Genomic DNA, 25,896 nt, shown 5'->3' with positions numbered 1-25,896 from the left:
AAGCGAATTGCTACCAAATAGCACCAGTATCATAAAGTTGTGGAAGGGATCGCTTGATTCATATCTCCACCACAGATTATTCGCTAGCAATCGCTTTTGGAAGGTTGCGTGGCCAGATGATATGAGAGAATAGGATTCAGCTTGGCTTTGATGGTCAAACAGCTTTTCAATGTTCATTATGAGCCATATATTTGAAGTTAAGCAAGGTATAAAAGAACTAATGTTTTTGGAACAATTGTAAAATAACTGGAGAGAAGGGAAAATTGGAAGAGGAAGAAATGTACAAGGATATGGAAGGGATTACGATGGATCATAACACTGATTCTCATGGATTTGAACTGGAGAAAGGTGTTATAAAGTTTTTGTGTGAAAAAACACCAAAGGATGCTGAGTGGAATTTCTTCTGTATTACAAACCAGTGGGGTATGTTAAAAAGCGTAATACACGGGAGAAGGATAAACCTGGCACCTACAAAAGGAGTCAGGCTATCAGTGGTGGAAATGTATTCTTTTCAATTCATCAACCATCAATCTACTCTTGATCGTCAGTAAAGTGATGGAAAGGGTCATCAAATTGCACTTCCTTAGCAATAACCTGTTCATAGACACTCAGTTTGAGTTTCGCCAGGGTCACTCAGCTCTTGACCTCATTATAGCCTTGGTTCTAAAATAAGCCACTCACCAGCCTGACTTGGAATTATATCATTGTTCTTTCACTGTTGCTGGGTCAAAATCCTGGAGCTCCCTCCCTAACAGCACTGTGGGTGTATCAATGCCACATGGACTGCAACTATTCCAGAAACAGCTCAGCAGCATCTCCTCAAGGGTAATTAGGGATGGGGAATAAATGTTGGCCAAGCCAATGAAGCCCACATCCCTTTATGAATATTTTTTAAAATGTGGAATTTGGGTGTCACTGGCCACTTGCCCAGCCATAATTGCCCTTTGAGAAGCTAATGTTGGCCAATCTTCTTATTAGATCAGTGGCTACTGAGCCATTTCACAGGGAAATAATAGTCAACCACAAGGCTATGGGTTGACCTGGAGTCACATATAAGCCAGGCCAAGTAAGGATGGCAGATCCCCTGAAGGATATTAGTGAACCAAATGGGTTTCTGCGACAATTTATCAGTTAGATGACCAATATTACAGATCCTAACCTTTCATTTCAGGCTTTTATAATTAACTAACTCGAAATTCTCCAGCTGTTCTAGTGGTATTTGAACTCTGTCTCTGGATCATTAATGTGGAGATGCCGGCGTTGGACTGGGGTAAACACAGTAAGAAGTTTAACAACACCAGGTTAAAGTCCAACAGGTTTATTTGGTAGCAAAAGCCACACCTTGTGGCTTTTGCTACCAAATAAACCTGTTGGACTTTAACCTGGTGTTGTTAAACTTCTTACTCTGGATCATTAATCCAAGCATCTAGATTACTATTCCATTACGTAAGTACAATGCGACCATTCATTCCAGAGCCAGGGACAAAATGCATTTGGAAAGGTATGAATAAATGAAAGTAGGCACAGATTTGCTAAAGGCAAATTATATTTGACTAACGTCTTCAGATTCTTTGATGATGTAGCGGAGAGGGTTGACATTGTGTGTAATACCACACAATAAACCTGTTGGTAACCTTGCAGCCCGTGTGATTAAAGGGACAGTGGCAGCTTGGATACAAAATAAGAGACATAAAACAGAGAGTAGTGGAGAAAGGATAGTTTTCAGACTGGAGAGAAGTATGCAGTGGTGTTACCCAGGAGTTAGCACTGAGACCACTCCTCTTCTAGATATGCATATAAGATCTGTACTTGGATATACAGGGCATAATTTCAAAGTTTACAATGATATGAAACTTGGAAACGTGGTAAACAATTAAGAGGTTCGTAATAGACTCCAGGAGGACATGGGCAGATTCCAAAAATGGGTAAGATATGACAGATGAAAATTAATACAGAGAAGGGGGAAGTGATACATTTTGATAGCAAGACTGAGGAGAGGCAATATGAACAGAATTATATAATTTTACACATGGTGCCAGAAGAGAGAGACCGAGGGTCTCTGTGCACAAATCTTTGAAGGTGGCGGGACCAGTTGAGAAGACCATTAAAATATACAAGATCCTTAGCTTTATTAATAGAGGAATGGAGTACACAAGAAAGGAAGATGTGCAAAATCTTAATAATTTACTGGTTAGGCCTCAGTTGGCGTGGTGTGTCCAAGTCTGGGCTCCACAGTTTAGGATGTCAGGACCTGGGAAAGATTTACTAAAATGGCATGACAGAAAGTTTCAACTATGTGGACAAAGGAGAAATTGGAGATATTCTCCTTGGAGCAGAGAAAACAAAAGGGTAAATTTGATAAGGATTTCCAAAATCAGGATTGATTTCAATGGAGAAACTGGCAGAGGTGTTGGTAACCAGAGGACACAAGCTTAAGGGGATTGGCAAAAGAACCAGAGGCAGCATGAGGAAATTGATTTTTTTTACACAGCGAGTTGCTGGGATCTGGAATGCACTGCCTGATAGGGTGGAGGAAGTTCAATGGTAACATTCAAAAATTCAATAAATACTTAAAGATGAAAGATTTGCAGGCATTTGTGAATAGGAGTGGGATTAGAACTGGCACAGACACAATGGACTGAATAGACTCTTTCTGTGCTGTCATTCTATGAAAATACTTCAATGGAACCTTGCAGAATTTCTGAATGGCAAAGGGCAAAGAGAAAAGTTAGGGAAAGGTGAACCCGATTGCTACGTGATTAGGCATTCATTTTATCTCTAAGCCATATTTAATGTAAACTTTTATTTTTATCACACATATTAAGAGCTGCAATTGCATTCCAGAGGTGGATAGTGCAAGTTGGGAAATTTCCTGACTTGCCGCACCCCACCCAACGTGGGAAAAAGTGCCCTGCCAGACCAGATTTTCACTTTGGCAGATGAAGGTTAGGTATGGATGCAGGATGGAGTCGGACTCGCCACTCTTAGACGCAGATCAAAGGCAGCTACAGAGTAATTTAGTGCCAAGGTGGACTGTTTAAAAGGCCTGCCTTGGTTCCCTGGCATATTGTTGCAGTTGTTTTGTTAAATATTAGGCCCTCTAGCCCTCACTCTCACTCTCTCAGATCCCCACCCACACCCCATGCCAACTTAATGCTAACCCATGTCTCTCCCAACCACCATCCTTTGCCCTTACTTCCTCAATACCAACTCAACCTGTATCCACCATAGACAGACCTCAGGAACCATGTTGAGATTAAATGAAATAAAGGACTAAATATTTATTATACCTTTACCTTTACTACTCGCTCCCACTCACGGAAGCTTGTTCAAAACTTTAACAGCCCCTTAAGTACTTAATCCCTTCTAAAAACAAACAGACTTATATTTTTAACACCATATCAAAGACAGATAATCCTTCGATAACCTCAATCAAATTGTGAATTTATAACCCTCCCATCCAAAGGTGCGGTGGCACAGTGGTTAACACTGCTGCCTCACAGGGACCCAAGTTCGATTTCCAGCTTGGGTAACTGTCTGTGTGGAGTCTGTACATTCTCCCCATGTCTGCATGGGTTTCCTTTGGGTGCTCCAGTTTCCTCGCACAGTTTGAAAGACATGCTGGTTAGGTGCATTGACCACGCTAAATTCTCCCTCAGTGTACCTGAGCAGATGCTGGAGTGTGGCGACTTGGGATTTTCACAGTAACTTTATTGCAGTGTTAATGTAAGCCCACTTGTGACACTAATAAACAAACTTTAAACTCGAAACGCTGAGTGGAATACTGAGAGATTGTGGCTAGCAACCAAGCATTGATATGATACAATGAAAGCCATGAGATGATATCAACAAAAAGCTCCTGTAACTGCAAGAACTATTTTATTTTTACCTCTCACAGACATGTTTTGCTTTGATTTTTAAAGGGTTGGGGATTTAAATTACTTTACACCTTTATCATTCTATGGACCTTATCCATCTTTCACGAGCTTTTGTGTGTCCTCCATAAATTCATGACTCCCACACTGCAGGATAAGGTGCTTGCTACAGCAAAAATGGGGTATGTTTGAATTCTTTATGTGCGAGTCATACCCCATCCCTTTGCCCTACTGATAAAAATGCATTGTTCGAAATGGGGGCAGGGCTTCTTGGTCAGTGCACTATCCGCCATTTTTAAAGGTCTGCAGAGTCTCTAGACTTTGCAAAAATCTGGCCCCAATTTTGTATATGATATGCATACTCCACGAATAACTTTAGCTTCTCTGCGTTTCTTTTTACAGTAAGCTTTTGTACATTTTTACTAATTTATATCTCTGCACATTTACATGACGGCTGTGATGTTGAACATTTGTCGTAAAAATCCAACAAACAACTTCGGAGAAAAATCTGCAGGAATTCATTGCAAAGTACCTGTCAAAGCTCAGAATCTTCACTCAGACTCTCCCTCCCATCCTTTGCTTAAAGGGACAGTTGTGCTATTGTAAAGGACAACATTTTTATTTTTTAACCTTCCTTTAAAAACCTTTTTAATTAGATTTAAATCACAAAGTACGGAATTTAAAACAAAATAAACAAATTATAGCCAAAATCAAATTATGTTTTATTACATGGGATTTGTAAGTCTTTGGGGGTTGCCCACAGCAATCTCATCATTATCTCTGCAAAATTAGAAAATTAATAACCTTGCCTGTAATATACAAAGGACTATTTCCTATAATCATTGGTATAGTTTATTGTGAGTAATTAAAGCAAATACTGTTCTCATCACAAGAGATTTCAGGATTCTTGAGGATTACATCCATCCATTTTTATTGAAAACCAATGATCTTGCTATGGCCTCAAATCATATGCTATTTTCAAATTGACTGCTGGAGGAAAACTAATTGGTTTCATTTTTGTTCCTTTATGGTACAAAGAATAACAGTGCATCATAAACATCTTTCTGCTTCAGTGTGACTTTGATTTCTAAGTGTTGAACTCACTCAATGGTCATTCTGGCGACAGATTCCAGTGTGCTATACCCTGCGGCTGTGAAGTTATCCTTGTATCGCTCCATCTTAATGGCCTCCAGCCAATCACCTACACAGCGGAAGGATGTGAAGTCAGGAGTGTTCTGATCTAGGAGAGGATTGATGGGTCTGCATGGGGTGAAGGGAAATAACAATCAGAAAAATCAGCTAAAATACAAGCATCATTGCATTTATCAATTAGATCACAGATAAAATGTCAGAATGTGCCAAATTGACTAATTTACATAATTAGGAATATTAAAATGTGGTCAGCATTGCTGCCTCACAGCGTCAGGGACCCGGGTTCAATTCCCGGCTTGGGTCATGTGCGGGGTCTGCATGTTCTCCTCGTGTCTGCGCGAGTTTCCTGTGGGTGCTCCAGTTTCCTCCCACAGTGCAAAAGATGTGCTGGTTAGGTGCATCGGCCATGCTAAATTCTCCCTGAGTGTACCTGAACAGGTGCTGGAGTGTGGCAACTAGGGGATTTTCATTGCCGTGTTAATGTAAGCCTAATTGTGACACTAATAAATAAACTAAACTGAAACCCTCCAAAATACTGCCCCCGATGGGTCAGTTTATAAACCTATGGCTAGGTAAGCAAGTGAGACATGGTGGCCAGGATGGTTGCAATTACCTCCTTGATCTATGTAAAGGAGGCTGATGTCAGTAGGAAGGCCACATTCAACCACTGTCAGGGTTCTTGCTCCTGAGCCTGACCCAGTAACCTGTGCTGCCATATCTGGCTATTGTGGTAAGATTGGACTCAACTTGGACATCTCTCAAACTGCATTCCTGGCTCTTACTCATTTGCGACCTTAAGAAGAGTGATTACTTGAGAGGTGCTGGGATCACACATAGTAAGAGGGGTCGGGGAGAGGGGGGAATAGAAGATACAAAATGCTTCAGAATACATAAAATCCTACATTGACAGGGCTAAAATTTTGTATCTCAATTAATGAATCTATTACACTTTAAAGAAAAGCTGTGTCATATCACATTATCACTTTGTAAAAGAAATCTAGGTGCATTTCTGAAAGAACTGCATAAGGAAACTGACAAACAATTTTAACCTAACTCCTCCCCCTCCACCACCCCATAGGTCAGACACCAATGGATTATAAAATAAAATGATGTGTAAAAAGACCATCTGACCCCACCCAGAGCCTTTCCCATTCCCACTGATCAGATTATGGGAGAAAAGAGATCAAGGTTATAAATTTGCAGTTCTTTTGAACGATGAGTCTTCTACACTCATGGGGGGCCCCGTTATACAGCACGAGGATTTAACAGAGGCTCATAGTACTCTTCAAGCATTTTAGTACTCAACAATACTGAGGCAGCACGGCCACTTTATAAAGGTGGCAGGCTCCTCATTGGAGCAACTGCCCAAAATAGCTTAAAAACGGTTCCACTCAATATCAACTCAATTTCTTTCAGGTGCACTTTGACGTTATTTGTCCTTGACATTGTCACGTATTACATTCTTTTAACATTCATAAAACAGAAGCAAATGGGTCTTGTTTCTCAGCAACTAAGTTACTAAGGAGAAAAATCATTTGAACATGCCATCCGACAGTGAAAAGTCATTTTCAATCATACTCTTCCAACTTCCGTTTCTCCTTATGTTACTATCATTTACACACATTAAGTACATTATCATGTCTAAGCATTAGCTTAGGGTTTAGCAATGGCCATAAGCTTCTGTGCCACCACCCGAGATATTCTGTGATAGGTAAGCTAATACTTTGGTAATTATTAGATATAAATTCATTCACTGAAGATCAACAGTGCCATAAGCTTCTTTGCCCCTCTCGTTATTTGGGTTCCAGTGCAACAAATTCATGGTCAAGTTTTCCTCACCTGCTGCAGGTACCTAGAGGGACCTTCAAGCTGTTTGGGTTACGGATCATTTTATCTAGGATCCCAACTATCTGATCAAACTTGGGTCTCTCGCTGCGTTCCTGTTGCCAGCAGTCGAGCATCAGCTGGTGCAGTCCAGGTGGACAGTCCATGGGAGCAGGGAGACGATAACCCTCCTCAATAGCCTTGATAACCTAAACAGAGAAGAAATGTTGTTTAGAAGTGAATTCATGTATGGCTAAAGCAAATCTTTTCCATATCCTAATCGAATTTACTGATAGTATAATGATATATCACACTGCATTTACACCATGTTTTACAGATCATATCTGAATCCCGACATGTTGAGTGCAAGTACTTACTGCTTCTTTTTGGAAAGAACTCTTGTACCATCCCTACTTTTTTGTCTGATAGCAGCAAATAATTAAAATAATGGACCATATGGCAGGACTTACAGGGATCACCGTTATTCCATCAAGGAGATCACGTTGCCTCTTGGATACCTTTTTTCTAACTACTGTATTCAGTCTGAGAATGATTATAGATGCAATCATACTAAAATCAACAACAGTGAGTTAAAGTGGCCCTGGATCAACAGGAAGGCAGCCGACCCGACTGACCTTGAAGTTACCAAACATTTTTGTCAGGCCAATCTTACCGTAGAGTTTAGACGGGAGGTGTCAGAGAATGAAGCTTCCCACTTCATCAGCTCTGACCAGGGAATGGAAATGTATTTTCTGCTGCTGCTTTGCTAAGCATCAGTCTGCACCTTTCCGACAGTCTGTGTTACCTTTAACACCAAGAGCTTTCACACCAGGCGATGTTATGTTTAAATTAGGCACTGAAGCAGTGAACCATTTCCATCTTCCCTAATTGTTTTAGCTCCTGAATGAGGCCCACTGGAGAGCACTTTTAAATAAGAAAAGTTTATACGTATTCAGGATTATTGTGGCACAAGGTGTCCAAAAGTGAAGCAAGCTGATGTTATTCAGTCGAATATGTTAAGGGAGGTTTTGTTTCAGGTGCAGTGGTACATCCTTGAGAACAATTCCTGAAGTAATATTCACATTACATGCAGGAGGCTGATTAAACTCTAACATAACCACTGCACCTTTCCACATTTGAGGGAAATCTCTGTAGCCCCCACCAAACATCAGCATTACCATTGACCAGAAACCAAACTGGCCCAGGTACATTCAAGTCAGATGACAGCACAGTGGTAATGTCACTGCACTAGTAATCCAGATGTCCAGTCTAATGCTCTGGGTTCAAATCCCACCATGGCAGCTGTTGTAGAAACCTATCTGGTTCACTAATGTCCTTTCGGAAGGAAATCTGCCATCCTTACAGTATAGTATAATGGTGCACAGAGATCTAGGTGTCTTTGTGCATGAATCACAGAAAGTTAGAATGCAGTGCAGCGGTTAATAAGAAGGCAAATGGAATTTTGGCAATCATTGCTAATGGAATAGAATATAAGAGTAGGGAGGTGCTGTTGCAACTGTATAGGGCATTAGTTCTGTGCTAAAGGTGTTAAAGGTAACTTCAAGGTCAGTCGGGTCGGCTGCCTTCCTGTTGATACAGGGCCACTTTAACTCACTGTTGTTGATTTTAGTATGATTGCATCTATAATCATTCTCAGACTGAATACAGTACTTAGAAAAAATCCTTACCACTCCATCTGACGAAGGAGCAGCGCTCCGAAAGCTTATGGTATTTGCTACCAAATAAACCTGTTGGACTTTAACCTGGTGTTGTTAAACTTCTTACTATCCTTACAGTTGTACAGAGACCTACATGTGACTCCAGACCCACAGCAGCGTGGTTGACTTTGAACAGATTTTGAAATGGCCTAGCAAGCCATTCAGTTCAAGGACAATTAGGAACAGGCCACATACATTGCACACATTCCATTAAAGAATTAAAATATATATAAACACTGTGGCTGCAACAGGAGATCAGAGACTGGGAATTCAGAAGTGGGTAAATCACATAAGAAACTAAGAACTAGGAGCTGGAGTAGGCAATTCAGCCCCTTGAGTCTGCCCCACCATCCAATACGATTATGGCTGATCTCATCACTGCCTCATCTCCACCTCCCTGCCTGCTCCCCATAACACTTCATCCTGCTACTAATTAAAAACATATCTATCTCCTCCTTGAATCTGTTTAATGTTCCGTTATCCACTGCACTCTGGGGTAAAGAATTCCACAGATTCATGACCCTTTGAGTGAAATAATTCCTCCTTATTTCAGTTTTAAATCTACCACCCCTTAGCTTAAAACCTTTTGTTCTCGAATGTCCAACAAGGGGAAACATCCGCTCTACATCTTCCCTTTAGCATCTTGTATATCTCAATTAGGTCTCCTCTTATTTTTCTAAACACCAGTGAGTATAAGCCTGTACTGCTCAATCTCTCTTCACAAGTCAAATCATTCATCACTGGAATCAATCTAGTGAACCTTCTCTGAACAGCCTCTAATGCATTTACATCCTTCCTCAAATAAGGGGACCAAAGCTGTGCGCAGTACTCCAGATGCGGTTCACTAATGCCCTATACAGTTGCAACAGCACCTCCCTACTCTTATATTCTATTCCATTAGCAATGATTGCCAAAATTCCATTTGCCTTCTTATTAACTGCTGCACTGCATTCTAACTTTCTGTGATTCATGCACAAAGACACCTAGATCGCTGTGCACCAAAGTGTCTCTTTAGTCCCCCGACCAAAATGGATAACCTCACTTATCATGTTAAATTCCATCTGCCAAATTTTGGCCCACTCACCCAACCTATCCATATCCATTTGTAAATTTCTTATTTCCTCATTGCAACTTGCTTTCTCATTTATTTTAGTATCATCTACAAATTTGGCTCTAATACATTTTATTCCTGCATCCAAGTCATTAGCATAGATTGTAAATAGTTGGGGCCCAAGAACTGAACCCCGTGGCACTCCACTAGTTACAGTTTGCCAACCAGAAAAAGACCCATTTATCTCCAATCTCTGTTTTCTGTTGGTTTGCCAATCTTCTATATCAGCTAGTATATTACCCTAACCCTGTGGGATCTCACCTTGTGTATTAATCTTTTGTGCGGCACCTTATCAAATGCCTTCTGAAAATCCAGGTATACTACATCTATAGGAGTCCCATGATCCATTCTGCTTGTTACATCTTCAAAAAAATCTACCAAATTAGTCAAACATGAATTACCTTTCATAAAATCATGCTGACCCTGATGGGTTGCATTTTGAATTTCCAAATATCCTGTTACTACTTAAATAATGGATTCCACCAATTTCCCAACTACGGACATTAAACTAACAGGTCCATGGTTTCCTACTTTTTGCCTTTCTTCCATTTTGAACAAGGACATTAGTATTTTTTCCAATTCAATGGAATCTTTCCAGTATCCAGGGAATTTTGGAATATTATAAACAATGTCTCCAATATCTCTGCTGCTATTTCCTTTAAGACCCTAGGATGTCTGCCATCAGGCCCTGGGGACTTGTCTGCCTTTAATTCCAAAAGTTTGCTCAGTCACCATGTTACAGGGGACAGCACGGTGGCACAATGGTTAGCACTACTGCCTCACAGCGCCAAGGACCCGGGTGCGATTCCCGGCTTGGGTCACTGTCTGTGTGGAGTTTGCACATTCTCCCCATGTCTGTGTGAGTTTCCTCCATGTGCTCCGGTTTCCTCCCACAGTCCAAAGATGTGCAGGTTAGGTGGATTGGCCACGCTAAATTGCCCCTTAGTGTCAGAGGGACTAGCTAGGGTAAATGGCGTTATGGGGATAGGGCCTGGGTGGGATTGTGGTCAGTGCAGACTCGATGGGTCGAATGGCCTCCTTCTGCACTGTAGGATTCTATACTCTATACGTTTTTCCCTAGTGATGGTGATTGTTTCAAGTTTCTCCTTTTCAACAACCTCTGCATTACCTGTTACCATTAGGATGGTTCCAGTGTCTTCCACAGTGAAAACTGAGGCAAAATATTGATTTAGAGGCTCTGCCATTCGGCCCATCGAGTCTGCACTGACCACAATCCCACCCAGGCCCTACCCCCATATCCCTACATATTTACCCACTAATCCCTCTAACCCACGCATCTCAGGACACTAAGGGGCAATTTAGAATGGCCAATCAACCTAACCCGCACATCTTTTGGACTGTGGGAGGAAACCGGAGCAACCGGAGGAAACCCACGCAGACACGAGGAGAATGTGCAAACTCCACACAGACAGTGACCCAAGCCGGGAATCGAACCCAGGTCCCTGGAGCTGTGAAGCAGCAGTGCTAACCACTGTGCTACCGTGCCTCCTATTATTAGCTCCAAGGCCTTGTCCTCTAATGTTGACTCAAGCTACTCTCTTCCTTCTTACATACTTATAGAATCTTTTGTTATCCGTTTCTATATTTTGCGTTAGATTTCTTTCATAATTTACTGCCCAAAGCCTTTCCACCATCTACAAGGCACATGTGTTGGAACACGCTCCCTGTCTGAATGCCTGCAGCTCCAACATTGACATTTGATTGTATTATATACAAGATCCCCTGCAGCATCTCACCATGGCTCCTTCAAAAGCACCTTCCAAAACACATAACCCCTCCCACCCAGATGGACAAAGGCAGCAGACGCATAGGGAAATCATCACTTTCAAGTTTGTCTCCAAACCACACACCATCTTGACTTGGAATGATGAGCAGAATCTTTTGCTCTCTCTGTGGCGATCCTGGAGGGTATTTAAGTTAGGCAAGATGGTGGTGTAGCTGAACCCCGTTGCCTTTCCACCTCTACGAAAATTAAATTATAGTTGAGAAAGGCCACGGATAAACTTCCTACCCTCTGTCAATGAGGCCTTTAAGTGGCTAATTAATGACTGTTTAAGGGCCTTATTCTGATGCTGCTGATATTGGCCTAGATGCAACCGGTCGTGTCAGCATGCAGTGTGCATGGCAGCTAAAACTTGGGGTGTGGGTGTCCCTCGATCAAAGGCACTCAGTGCTGCATTGAGGGATTCAACACAGGGAAGGAGAGCCACCTCCATACTCTTGCTGCTGACCTCCCCCCTCCCACTCCCTTCCCTGCAACCCCACCCCTCAAAATTCCCTCTCCCCAAAATGAATTCACTGTGGCATGGATCAGTCTACAATCCTGGGCCTCCAGTACCTGTCCTTCCAGCAGTAACCACAACCTCCCCAGTGGCGCTGTTGAACACACATTGCTGACCACTAATTGTCCGGCAGCTTTCGGTAAGTGAGACTTACGCACCCGGATGCTTGTTTCCAGGGAAAGGCCCAACAGTGTCTTTGCCACCACGTCATGGCACATGGCTAGGCATGACTTCCAGAAAATATGATGTGGAGATGCCGGCGTTGGACTGGGGTAAACACAGTAAGAAGTTTAACAACACCAGGTTAAAGTCCAACAGGTTTATTTGGTAGCAAAAGCCACACAAGTTTTCGGAGCTCAAAGCCCCTTCTTCAGGTGAGTGGGAATTCCCACTCACCTGAAGAAGGGGCTTGGAGCTCCGAAAGCTTGTGTGGCTTTTGCTACCAAATAAACCTGTTGGACTTTAACCTGGTGTTGTTAAACATCTTCCAGAAAATAGGCAGGGCATATCTCTTGCCAGGACTGCAGCTGGCAGGTGAGATCCTAGAAAGCTCAACAAGATTCATGTCACTGGATCAAAACCCTGGAACACCCTCCCGAACAGCACTGTGGGTATACCTACACCACATGGACTACAGCAGTTCAAGAAGGCAGCTCACCACCATCTTCTCAAGGGCAATTAGGAATGGGCAATAAATGCTGGCATTGCCAGTGACGCCCACATCCCATGAAAGAAGAACAAAACTGTGGGTTGGTTTTTACCTAAGATGTTTCTTTAGGGGGCACCAGGAACCCATGCAAGTTAGATGTTCTCCATTTGACTCTGCATACTCTGGCAAGGTTAGTACCAAAGGACACTTGTCAACATTGTTCTGGTGTATCTGCAGAGACAGTATTCAATGTAATTTCAGGCCTTTAAGAGCTTGGGAGGCCAATACATGAGACACCTAATCTAATGGCAACTCTCAAGATAGATAAAAATCTGGATCTGAAGAGTCTTCAGGTTTTTGGACGTCAGCAGTGTTGTAGCCATGAGTAGCGACAGTGAGAGAATTTTGTGCCTGCTATTAATGCCACTCTCTCAAGGTAAAGCTGATTACTATGCTACACAAAGACTTCTCCACTTGATTTTTGTCGGTATTTTAGAACGTCTTTGATGTCTGTCATTTCAATCAACAAAGCTAACAAATCATGAAACGACTTGCATTTACAATGAGAAACAATTCAATTATTTTGAGAGTGTGAGCTGCATAGAATTAATTGCTATATTTTGCTTTAGCAAAGACTAATAGGGGGCTTGACATATGGTTGGAATCTATTTACACAAGTGAATACATTGATTAAAAATCATCTTGATGGAAGTACATCTCTCCTCCCCAGATGATTCTTACTTAAGCTTGTAGCACTCAGTATCTATAACAATTATCATGCATTGGAATTGCAGATTGTTAGCCAGTGGTTCAATAAGAATCTGATTTCAGTCCACACACACCAGTGCAGTGCTAATTGATCCATCAGTTATGAAGAGTAACTTACATCCTGATTGGACATATCCCAGTAAGGCCGCTCTCCATAGGACATTACTTCCCACATTACTATGCCATAGCTCCACACGTCGCTAGCAGATGTAAACTTGCGGTACTGTATGGCTTCAGGTGCAGTCCACCGTACTGGAATTTTACCACCCTATGAGAATAAAGAATATACCATTAAAGGCTGTCAAAGTTTCATTTTATAGTGGCTTTGAATAAGTGACCTTACAATGCCACCATTAGCTGGACTGTAGGTCCAACTGAAGTGGAAATGCATAATTGAGCTCAAATCCAGAATTCAAGTTATGTTTTTGGTAATACTTTCAAGGGCTTCAATGAGGCAAGATACACACAAAGTAATTTACTTCATTCCACATCACTTGCAGAGTGGAACTTCTACCATCGCAGTGATGAAAACACTGAACCAATCCCAGGTCCAAGGGTTGGTGCCTACACTATTTCTGACATGTGTCTCGCTGAGGCAGCGAGTATTTGCATTGTGACACATTGCAGCAGTCCTGGTCCAACAGGGGCTTTGGGAAAGATGGGGAAATAATTAAAAAGCTGTTTCTGACTTATGCGGTTCACAACAATACTGAAATAGTACTGGAGCTGATCAACAATCTTAACAGTTCCTTTCTCCTACCATCGCATGGCCCGAGTGACACAGGATACCAAGAATTCACAAGTTTCCTCTTTATACTTACTCAAGGTGTGGATGTGGAAAACAGGCCGCAAGATGTATTCTCCTCATTGACAAGACATTATCGGTGTCAGTTTGACTGAGTCAGGAGACTAGAATCTATCCGTAACTTCATTCTTCATACGTTTATAATTTTTCTATCTAACCTATTTCTTCTTATTTAGTCTTTAACACTCTGACTACTCCTTTTGACGTCAGCATGGCTCAGATTGTAGCATGCTTGCCTCTGATCAGAGGTTGTGGGTTCAACTCTCAGTCCATCTTCTCCTGTAGCAAGGATTTCATTATTCTTCCTCGGTGATGGACATTAAAGTCCCCCACCCAGAGTACATCCTGTACTCTAGTGCTTCATGATGTAGAGATGCCGGCGTTGGACTGGGGTAAACACAGTAAGGGTTTTAACAACACCAGGTTAAAGTCCAACAGCTGTTGGACTTAAACCTGGTGTTGTTAAAACTCTTACTCTCGTGCTTCCTCAGGACACTGATTCACCAATTGGGGCGGGGCGGGGGGGGATACCTAATAATCAGCTGGATGCTTCTTTGTCCATTTTTGACCTGCTGCCATGAGACTTCATGGGGTCCAGAGTCGATGTTGAGCACTCCCAGGGCCAACTCCTTCCTAACTGTATACCACTGTGCTGCCACCTCTGCTGGGTCTGTCCTATCTCTGCCTCTGTGATCTATTTTCTAGATTCTTTATAAGTACAACAATATAATTTAACTGGGACAGAAGGTTTATCTTCCAATTTAGATGAGGTCATTTAGTATCTTTTTAAAATTCATCTTCTAATGTCATGTCCATCTGACCTATTTCTCTGATAAATACTGAAGTTAAATAATTGTTTCTTTCTAATATTTCTTTACTGCTGCCTGGAATTTTATCCTGACTATCCCTGATGGCCCTATTCTTATCCTGCCTTTCAATCTCTTACTTACACGCCTGTAGAATATGTTTTATGCTTTTTGATGATCTAATTTTGTTGGTTCCGTTGGATTTCCTAATTATTTTTGCTTGACTTTCCTCCTAATCCCTCCACCTTCCCCCCGTGTCATGCATTCCTCTGCTACCCACGTATATAGTGTAAGCCTGAAACTTTCCCTTATGTATTTATTCATAAGACTCTGATCATTACTGCCGTATAAATAGGAAGTGATGATTGCCTGGGCACGTACTAGGTCTTGCTAAAGGGAGTTTAGGCCCATCATGATTTATTGAGAAGGCGGATTAGGTAACACGTGGCATAGGTTCTCAACTGAAATACACTGAGTGAACTCAATTTCACCATGTGTGCATAAATGTATAGCATAACAGATATCGAGAGGTATGTTATAGGCCAGTGATATACGGAATGATTCTGATGAAAGGGCGGTTCACAAGTAGGGCAGTTTGTGAATGTCATTTTATTGCACATTTACAATCACAAGCAGAGGCCAAGCATGTGCACAGGATTTAGTTCCTGTTTACAAGTAGAAAGATGCACTTTAAAACAAAAACGAACTGACTTTGGTTTTCTGCTGTGATAAACTGTAAGCACAGTGAGAAGTTTAACAACACCAGGTTAAAGTCCAACAGGTTTATTTGGTAGCAAAAGCCACACAAGCTTTCGAGGCTCTGTGTGGCTTTTGCTACCAAATAAACCTGTTGGACTTTAACCTGGTGTTGTTAAACTTCTTACTGTGTTTACCCCAGTCCAACGCCGGCATCTCCACATCATAAACTGTAAGAGCAGCAGAAGTAAATTTTAACCTGTGCCAAAAAGTGCTCACCACTAGCCTCACAAAACTTTCCCTGTTCCTGCTCCACACTACAATAGAAGTAATTTCTAAATTAATCGCATTGTCATTTCTTCACTAATTGTCCAAGGCTGATTTTTAATAAAATGTTTTAAGTGTGGCATGACATGAGAGAAGCACAACTACTTTGAAATACAGACCTACATATTTCATGCTTTTCAATGCAGAGCTGGTCAAGACAAGCTACAAAAGATGCCAGCATGAGGAAAGGTTAAACAAGTCGGGACTCTATTCATTGGAATTTAGAGGAATGAGAGGCGATCTCATTGAAACACTTAGGGTGCGATCTTACCGGCCATTCACACCACGCTCCCGCTGCAGCGAGGTTGGAGAATTTGGCACTCAGCCAGTTCACTCCAGCAGGATGGGAAAGTCCCGCCGGTGAGTATGGCCATAACACTCCGGTCGTAGGTTTCTAAAAGGGCTTGACCGGGTAGATGCTGAGAAGATGTCTGCCCTCAGGGGAGAGTTTAGAACTAGAGGATATAGTCTCAGAAGGGGCATCAATTTAAGACTGAGAAGCAGAGGAATTTCTTCTCTCGGGGGGCTGAGTGTCTTTGGAGTTTCTTGCCACAGGGAGCAGTGGAAGCAGAGTCCTTGTGCATATTGAAGGATAGAATCTTGATCATTAAGGGAATCAGGGGAGGGGCAGGAAAATGGGCAAGAGGAACATTGAATTCAGTCATGATCCTATTGAATGGCGGAGCAGGCTCGAGGGGCTGAACAGCCTACTCCTATTCCTATTTCTTATGGTCTTATGGCTTCAATACAAAAATCATTGCAAGGCACTTTAAATAGCGTAGCAGGGGAAGGGTTGGGAAAGCATGATCTAAAAGTAGGTTTCAAGGAGCATTTCAAAAGTGGGAGAGACATAGTAAGGCAGTGATTTAGGGGTGGAAATCCCAAATGGAGTGATATTAGAAGATGAGTGAAGGCTTTGCAATCAAAGGGAAAGTGGAGGGATGGAGTGGGTGGAATGAGAGGACCTAAAGCACATGGACTTATGAAAGGCAGGAGCCTTTCGATAAGGTCCCCCATGCAAGGCTTCTAGAAAAAGTGAGAGGGCATGGGATTCAAGGGGCTGCTGCCCTGGGGATCCAGAACTGGCTTGCCCAAAGGAGGCAGAGAGTGGGTATAGATGGGTCTTTTTCTAAATGGAAGTCGGTCACCAGTGGTGTGCCCCAGGGATCTGTTCTGGGACCCTTGCTGTTTGTCATTTTCATAAATGATCTGGATGAGGAAGTGGAGGGATGGGTTGGTAAGTTTGCCGACGACACGAAGGTTGGTGGGGTTGTGGATAGTCTGGAGGGATGTCAGAAGTTACAGAGGGACATAGTTAGGATGCAAGATTGGGCGGAGAAGTGGCAGATGGACTTCAACCCAGATAAATGTGTAGTGGTCCATTTTGGCAGGTCAAATGGGATGAAGGAGTACAATATAAAGGGAAAGACTCTTAGTACTGTAGAGGGTCAGAAGGACTTTGGGGTCCGGGTCCATAGGACTCTAAAATCGGCCCCGCAGGTGGAGGAGGTGGTTAAGAAAGCGTATGGCCTTCATCAATCGAGGGATTGAGTTTAGGAGTCCGGGGATAATGATGCAGCTATATAAGACCCTCGTCAGACCCCACTTGGAGTACTGTGCTCAGTTCTGGTTGCCTCACTATAGGAAGGATGTGGAAAAGATTGAAACGATGCAGAGGAGATTTACAAGGATGTTGCCTGGATTGAATGGCATGCCTTATGAGGATAGGCTGAGGGAGCTCGGTCTTTTCTCCTTGGAGAGACGTAGGATGAGAGGAGACCTAATAGAGGTATATAAGATGTTGAGAGGCATAGATCGGGTGGACTCTCAGAGACTTTTTCCCAGGGTGGAAATGGCTGCTACGAAAGGACACAGGTGTAAGGTGCTGGGGGGTAGGTACAGGGGAGATGTTAGGGGGGAGTTTTTCACGCAGAGGGTGGTGGGCGAGTGGAATTGGCTGCCGTCAGGGGTGGTGGAGGCAAACTCAATAGGGTCTTTTAAGAGACTCCTGGATGGGTACATGGGACTTAATAGGATGGAGGGTTATAGGTAGGCCTAAAAGGTAGGGATATGTTCGGCACAACTTGTTGGGCTGAAGGGCCTGTTTTGTGCTGTAGTTTTTCTATGTTTCTAATGAAGGTTGATGAAGATCGAAGTGGTGGTTCAGTGGGACTTGGTATGAGACAGGAATTTTCAATGAGTTGGATGTTTGTGAAGGGTGGAAGTTAAGCCATTGAAGAATTCTAATTTACAGATAACAAAGATGTGGTTCAGAATTTCTGTGCCGGGGAGTGAAGTTAAACTGACGGGAGCAGTTGTTCATAGAATAAGGTAAAAGGTCTTGGTGACCAATGCCAGTATGATTTTGACCAGAGTGTCCATGATGTTGTGGGCTGATTATACACTCCACTCGCTTTAATATCCATTGACTTCAGGGTTTCAAAATCGTTCTTCGATCAGACCCTGGCAGCTTCCCCACAACTCAGCAGCTCAATGGTATTTTTGAGTAATTGTGAGCTGTGTGCTGCAACAGAGCAAGGTTTTGCTGAATGTGAACCAGATAGTAAACCTGATGGGAGGAAATTCGATGATGATAATAATGCTCTCTCAACCGTAACGAACGATGGGTTGTAATTCACTCACTGTTGTGGTGTAGACAGCCTCTGGGTCATCTTCCACAATTCTTGAGAGACCAAAATCAGAAACTTTGCAGACGAGATTGCTATTGACCAGAATGTTACGAGCTGCCAGATCCCTGTGCACATAACCCATATCGGCAAGGTATCTCATACCAGCTGCAATGCCACGTAGCATTCCCACTAACTGAATCACTGTGAATTGTCCATCATGTTTCTAATGAGATAAAAATAGAGAACATCTATAACCTCTGAAAGTCAAAATTTGTTCAATACATTGTGAATGGATCATATCAAGCCTTGGCCTCATTCCTGTCTGATTGGCAATTAATGAGTAAAGTAATGATTTTAAACAAAAAATACTATCCAATTTGGTACTTGTACCCTCAGGTCTGCTACCTTGATAGCGCTCTGTTCAGCTTGAGTCCGAAATCTCTTACTTTAAATCCCACTCCAGGTTTTGAGCACCTAACCTAGGCTGACAAGAGTAGTACTGAGGATCTTTGGATAAGACATTAAATTCAGCCTTTGTGAGCCTATTTTTCAGGTGGATATTTCACAGGTAAATATTAACTGAGCAGTATTACACCTGAATGGTTTTTTAATTCATTTTTTTCTATATACTGTATCCAGACAATCAGGGGGAAATTTATCCCAGTAATTTACTGTGTTCAGACACTGCCTGAGCCACGGCCAACACTGCTGCCGAGACTGAGTGCATGCTGGGTAAAAAGCGACTGGATGGAATCTTCCAGTCCCACCAGCAGTGGGAATTGTGGTGGCTGGGGGCATTTAATTTGGCAGGCGGCAACAAATCTCTACCGACAGAGGGGCAGACTGGTTGAATTTTGTTCTCCTGGCTTCAAGGTGGGTTTTAAAGGCGGGTTGCACTTCCTGACAAACTATGTCGGAACCCGATTTGCAGTATTAGCACCTCACACATGCTCATTAAAAAACCACTTCACTGAACTTAAGTTCGCCCCAAAATTAATTTCCCTGGCACCGAGACTTTAGAACGTTCAATTCTACCAGTGTATACAAGTGGTGTGCACCTGGCAACCTTCACCATTTCCATGAACAGAGAACAGAGAACAAAGAACAAAGAACAGTACAGCACAGGAAACAGGCCCTTCGGCCCTCCAAGCCTGTGTCGCTCCTTGGTCCAACTAGACCAATCGTTTGTATTCCTCCATTCCCAGGCTGCTCATGTGACTATCCAGGTAAGTCTTAAACGATGTCAGTGTGCCTGCCTCCACCACCCTACTTGGCAGCGCATTCCAGGCCCCACCACCCTCTGTGTAAAAACATCCCTCTAATATCTGAGTTATACTTCGCCCCTCTCAGCTTGAGCCCGTGACCCCTCGTGAACGTCACTTCTGATCTGGGAAAAAGCTTCCCACCGTTCACCCTATCTATCCCCTTCATAATCTTGTATACCTCTATTAGATCTCCCCTCATTCTCCGTCTTTCCAGGGAGAACAACCCCAGTTTACCCAATCTCTCCTCATAGCTAAGACCCTCCATACCGGGCAACATCCTGGTAAACCTTCTCTGCACTCTCTCTAACGCCTCCACATCCTTCTGGTAGTGCGGCGACCAGAATTGGACGCAGTACTCCAAATGTGGCCTAACCAGCGTTCTATACAGCTGCATCATCAGACTCCAGCTTTTATACTCTATACCCCGTCCTATAAAGGCAAACATACCATATGCCTTCTTCACCACCTTCTCCACCTGTGTTGCCACCTTCAAGGATTTGTGGACTTGCACACCTAGGTCCCTCTGTGTTTCTATACTACTGATGACTCTGCCATTTATTGTATAACTCCTCCCTACATTATTTCTTCCAAAATGCATCACTTCGCATTTATCCGGATTAAACTCCATCTGCCACCTCTCCGCCCAATTTTCCAGCCTATCTATATCCTGCTGTATTGCCCGACAATGCTCTTCGCTATCCGCAAGTCCAGCCATCTTTGTGTCATCCACAAACTTGCTGATTACACCAGTTACACCTTCTTCCAAATCATTTATATATATCACAAATAGCAGAGGTCCCAGTACAGAGCCCTGCGGAACACCACTGGTCACAGACCTCCAGCCGGAAAAAGACCCTTCGACCACTACCCTCTGTCTCCTATGGCCAAGCCAGTTCTCCACCCATCTAGCCACTTCTCCTTGTATCCCATGAGCCTTAACCTTCTTAACCAACCTGCCATGTGGGACTTTGTCAAATGCCTTACTGAAATCCATATAGACGACATCCACGGCCCTTCCTTCATCAACCGTTTTTGTCACTTCCTCAAAAAACTCCACCAAATTTGTAAGGCACGACCTCCCTCTTACAAAACCATGCTGTGAGGTCAGTAGATGCTGCTTTCACCTTCTTGGAGACCATGCATAACTGCACTTGTTCTGAGTGCCGGTAACAAAAGCAACTGGAGGGTGATCACGTTGGGACCATGAAAGGGGACTAGACAGGTTGCTCAGGTAATGGAGTGAAAAGGTGCAGTGTCAAAGTGGGCAAAGGGATGGTAACAGGTGTTGGCTCTGAGGGAAAGGAAAGCACTTGGAGGTGGATGGTTATAGGGTCCAGAGCAACAGCAGGAAGGTCAAGGGTGACAGAGGAGAGAGGAATGGTGATATTCGGTGGGTCAAGGGTGATGGGGGCAGTTGGAGGGTAGAAGACGGAGGACTGAGTCTGAAAGGTGATGCATACCATTTTTCAAATCTGACCTGGAATCTCAATGGTAGCAGAGGCAAGTGTAATAGTGTCAGAGGGAGGCTTTTCACACATGACTCTCATCACCCCGTTCAAAAAGCAATATCTCCAGAGGAGGAATACCTATCTCTGGCTGTCCAGCATATCCTTCACCGGGAAGGAGTGGGGTAGGGATGCTATGTCTAGACGGAGGTCAGGTGAAGCACTTGGCACTGGTCTGTTGGCTTTGAAATGGAGGGAAACCAGTAAAGGAATTGCTCACTAAATTTATTTCAATTTATTCACAGAGGTGGCGATAAGGCAGCCTGTAGGCAAACCTGCTTTGGTAATGGCTCTCATTCAGATGAGGAGAAGGGTGACCCATCACAGGTTGGCAAGGGTCCAGGAGGAACATGAGCCTGAACAGCAAGAGGCTGCAGAACCTCAAGGAGGTCAAGATGCTGGTGAACAGGGTCCACTGCAATGGCGAGCATTGGCCTGACCATGGGTGTATCGCAGATGTGTTTTAATATAGTAATGAACAAAAGGCAATACACCTTGCACCTCCTGGCATGTCGAAGCTAATGTCTGCCAGCTTCTCCAGTACGAGCTGGGGCTGCAGGGAGTCTTGAGGAGTGGTGGAGTTCCAGCCTGCAATGAGTGGATGATTTTTTGGGCGGTCTTTTAAAGATGTCAGGACTTTAGACCCCATCAGGTAATGGCGCAGCTGGTGGCATTCTGTCTGCCTTGCCACAAGATTCGCCAAACTCCTTGGAGCTGCATAGTTAGTAAGCAAAACAGCAGAACATTGTGTATGTTCAGCTGTGCTATTGCTTAGCGGGAATCATGCCGACTTTCCTGCCCATCATTCGTCTTAGAGGGCTGGATTCTCCGACCTCACCCATGACTGGGATTTTCCCATCCCGCTGCAGTGAATGGAGATTTGGTTCGGTGCCAAATTCTCCGACTTTGCTGCAGCGGGAGCGGGGCGTGAATGGCCGGTAAGATTGCGTCCAGACTCTAGGGCACAAGATTCCACCCACTATTTACAGAAGCATGGCGCTGCTTGACTGATTTGTCTTAATGTCGGCTCTGATTTACTAATGGGTCGTACATTTAGGTTATATCTATGCATGTCACAGCAGAAGAGCCTGCACCTGAGAGGGAGCTTGACTTGAGTTACTGAAGAAGGGAGCTGCTACTTGAGTGGGAGGTGGACTGAGTCATTGAGGTTGGAGCTTGGAAATGAGGGGGACATGCTGAGTCAGTAAAGGAGGTACTGGCATTTGAGGGATAGAACAGGATAGGACAGAAGGAGTGCATGAAGTAGCTGCTATATTTAAATATGGAGCATATTGTCATTGATACAGAAACTCTTATTTTAGGATGTGACAAGCTGCCACTGACGGAAAAGTTGTTCTTTGAGTAAGGGAGAGGGTATGTCATTGCCGGAAAGGATGATATTTAGAATGGAGAGAGGATGTTCTATTTCTGCTTCTCTGTGCACTGAGCAGCAGCACACACTGGTCTGAAGAAAGATATCTCATGAGATTGGTATCTTCAAAAGAATGGTTAATTTAAAATGCGGCAACTGGGATGCAAAGTACTGACAAAACACAAGAAGCATGATAGTGATAAAAGATTAATTGGCATGGTTGACTTTAGAGCCAATTTGTTTGCGTAACTTATTTTCTGGTCATGTGTCCATGAATGTTTATGAACAATATACAAATATTACAACGTTGCAACAGTGACATAATCACCAGTTAAAGGGACAAGATCTGGAGAGAAAGTTGACCAGTGGAGCTGGAGAGTTCCCCGCCAGGTTTTTCACCAGAACTGATACTCTGCCAAATTCTCCTAATATCCTGCCTCTAGCATCTGCTTTGATAAGAAGCTGCCATGATGAGTGGTTTAAACGTGAAGTATTATTGTTGTTTGCTCTGTTTAAGAAAATTCTTACTGTCCGAGTTGAGGAGTAATATATCAAAATATACTGGGACGGCACGGTGGCACAGTAGTTAGCACTGCTGCCTCACAGCGCCAGGGACCTGAGTTCAATTCCGGCCTTGGATGACTGCGTGGAATTTGTACTTTCTCCCCGTGTCTGCGTGGGTTTCATCCGGGTGCTCCAGTTTCCTCCCACAGTCCAAAGATGTGCGGGTTAGGTTGATTGGCCATGCTAAATTCTCCCTTAGTGTCAGGGGGGTTAGGACGGTTGCGGGGGATGGGACCTGGGCGGGATTGTTGTCGGTGCAGGCTCAATAGGCCAAATGGCCTCCTTCTGCACTGTAGATTCTATGAAAATAGATTTTGGTAAATTTTAGAAATCAGCTTTTTCCAAATCTGTTGCTACCGAGGCTTGAAATCAATTAACATTTCCTTTCCTTTACTTTCTATTCACCAGTTCAGTGAAAGATGTGCAACTTTTAAACAGGCTTACAAATAGCATCTAAGTTGACTTTTTAAAATAACTAGCAAATTTTTATAAAATATATCAATTCAGGTGGAACTTTTTTTATATTGTAACAAAAGCATCAAAATTTTAATCAAATATTTAACTTAAGACAGCCCATTCTGATCAAAAGCTATTATTTTCTTCCAGAAGATGCAAAATCTTTGATCATTTTCCATTTCATGACTTTACAACAATGTGTAGAATTCTGTTTGTTTTGTCACTTACCCGGAGGAAAGCATCCAGGGCTCCATTCTCCATGTATTCGATTACAATCATAATTGGTTTACCTGCACAAATAAAGTGAGCTTACTGTAAATGACAAGTTCCTCGGGCTGGCTGCTGAAGCTTTCTCAGTTGATAAATTTGATTGTTTCAAAGTGCTTGGTGCAACTTGTAGCTGTTGATTGGAACCAGCTATATTTCCAGGATATTAATTAAGTAGCACTTAAGGGATGCAATCAGACAAGAAACCAGAAGGATTTCTGATATGATTGATACTGTATGTCACATATTTCTGCCAAGCAAATGGCGCAAACCATCATCCCCATCTCAATAGCAGGAAATGCACCACCATTGATGCTGACTTTAAAATCATACCAACATAGCTTTGTGTGTACTTCATTGCACTGGATTGAGTCAAAGCACCTATGGCGCAGACTTTGTTTGGGACTGGAGTGTGGAGGTCGTAGCGGGACCTTAAAAAGTGCCGGATCCCATCAAGCTGTAATGTTGTATTGATGCCAATTTACAAATTTACATGTATGTAAACATTAGATTGATGGAATTCAGACAGGCACCATGAGAAAGGAAGTACCGCTCTTCGTTGCTGGTAAGATTGTGAAAAAGAATGAAACAGTGGGTTTAATTTTGAATTTTTTTTTAAGCTGACCCAAACAAAGCCTTTAGAACGCATAGTGAAAGTGACACACTAAGCAGTAGTTTAAGCATGTTGAATAACGGAGGGACTTTATTTCAGAAAATAAATTAAGGAAGGATTAAAAACAATATTTATTGGGATTAATGTCGCTGCCATTATAGAAGTGTAAAATCTGTGACAGCTTTTCCTTCTTATTAGCACCTGGCACCTCATACCATTGCTACTTCTGGCATTCTGCATTCCAGGCTTTGGCTGTAGTAATGCATTCCCACACTAGATTCTTGATTCAATCAGTGTGTATTCACTCAAGACTACAGGTTCTATTAATGTGTTCCCTTCCCAGGCTGTTAGTTCTATTGTTGCACCTCCACTGCCACTAGTTTGTCAGTTTCCTATGGCTGTATATCATCCTCATTAGATCTGGTAGGAAGTGGAAACTCAAAGCTGATATATGTGAGAATATCAAATCGAGCTGTCAATTGTCAAGAGGAAGAATGATGCTTCATCATCCTAGGAAACGTTTGGGGGACACATCAGCTAGAAAATTACCTGTGTCAGGAAAATTAATTTACTTTGCGTTTTTTTGTTTGTAATATCACTGTCCTATTCTCAGATACTGGCAAACAAGCTTGTGGAGGTGTGACTGGTTTAATTGAACCAGAAAGACTGCACAGGTCAAACATCTATAAGAAGGATATGAAGGTGAATGGTTTAACACAGTGATAAACAGAGGGCGCCAAGAGAACTTGATATTTTTAAAAATACATAAGGTAAAGAAAAGAAGTGGTTTGAAGTTAGCTGTTGGATTTCAAATGGGAACATATACAATTGGAAGACTGTAAATAGATGAGACCAAATAGTATAAGTACACTTCTAAAATATGGTAGCCGCAAAATAAAAATAAATTGATAACTTTTGGACAAAGGAAATTCTAAAGGGTTGTAGAAAACAATAGAGGGTACAATCAAAACCAGATTTAAGAAAACATTAAAGACTGTGGCCATGATTTAACAGCCATGTTCACTGTTTGGGAGATTCCCATAATGGCTGCTAAATCACTCAGAAACGCAAATCTTAATAGTGAAATTTAGTTAATCTACCCGAATTGTCATGATTTCAGCACTTTACATTGATTTGCAAAAACTTGTGACTGAGCTGTCATTCAAATAGAACTGAATAGCACAATGACC

The 25,896-nt window shown here is 42.8% G+C and overlaps 1 protein-coding gene across 3 annotated transcripts in view; it reads right to left on the bottom strand.

Annotated features, from left to right (window-relative positions):
- The window catches only part of epha7 (eph receptor A7), a 202,176-nt gene that overhangs the window by 4,089 nt on the left and 172,191 nt on the right, over positions 1-25,896 (bottom strand). For all 3 annotated transcript variants that reach the window (XM_078212656.1, XM_078212657.1, XM_078212658.1), the window contains 5 exons: positions 24,055-24,116; positions 18,678-18,887; positions 13,519-13,668; positions 6,867-7,060; positions 4,980-5,135 (listed from right to left, as the gene is read on the bottom strand). In XM_078212656.1, the coding sequence (XP_078068782.1) occupies positions 4,980-5,135; positions 6,867-7,060; positions 13,519-13,668; positions 18,678-18,887; positions 24,055-24,116 (772 nt within the window). The remainder of the gene's footprint in view (positions 1-4,979; positions 5,136-6,866; positions 7,061-13,518; positions 13,669-18,677; positions 18,888-24,054; positions 24,117-25,896) is intronic.

This window comes from Mustelus asterias, chromosome 5 (genome assembly GCF_964213995.1).
Source record: "Mustelus asterias chromosome 5, sMusAst1.hap1.1, whole genome shotgun sequence".
Lineage (NCBI taxonomy): Eukaryota > Metazoa > Chordata > Chondrichthyes > Carcharhiniformes > Triakidae > Mustelus > Mustelus asterias.
Note: the sequence above shows the minus strand (reverse complement) of the source record. Positions and strands in the feature narration are given on the sequence as shown.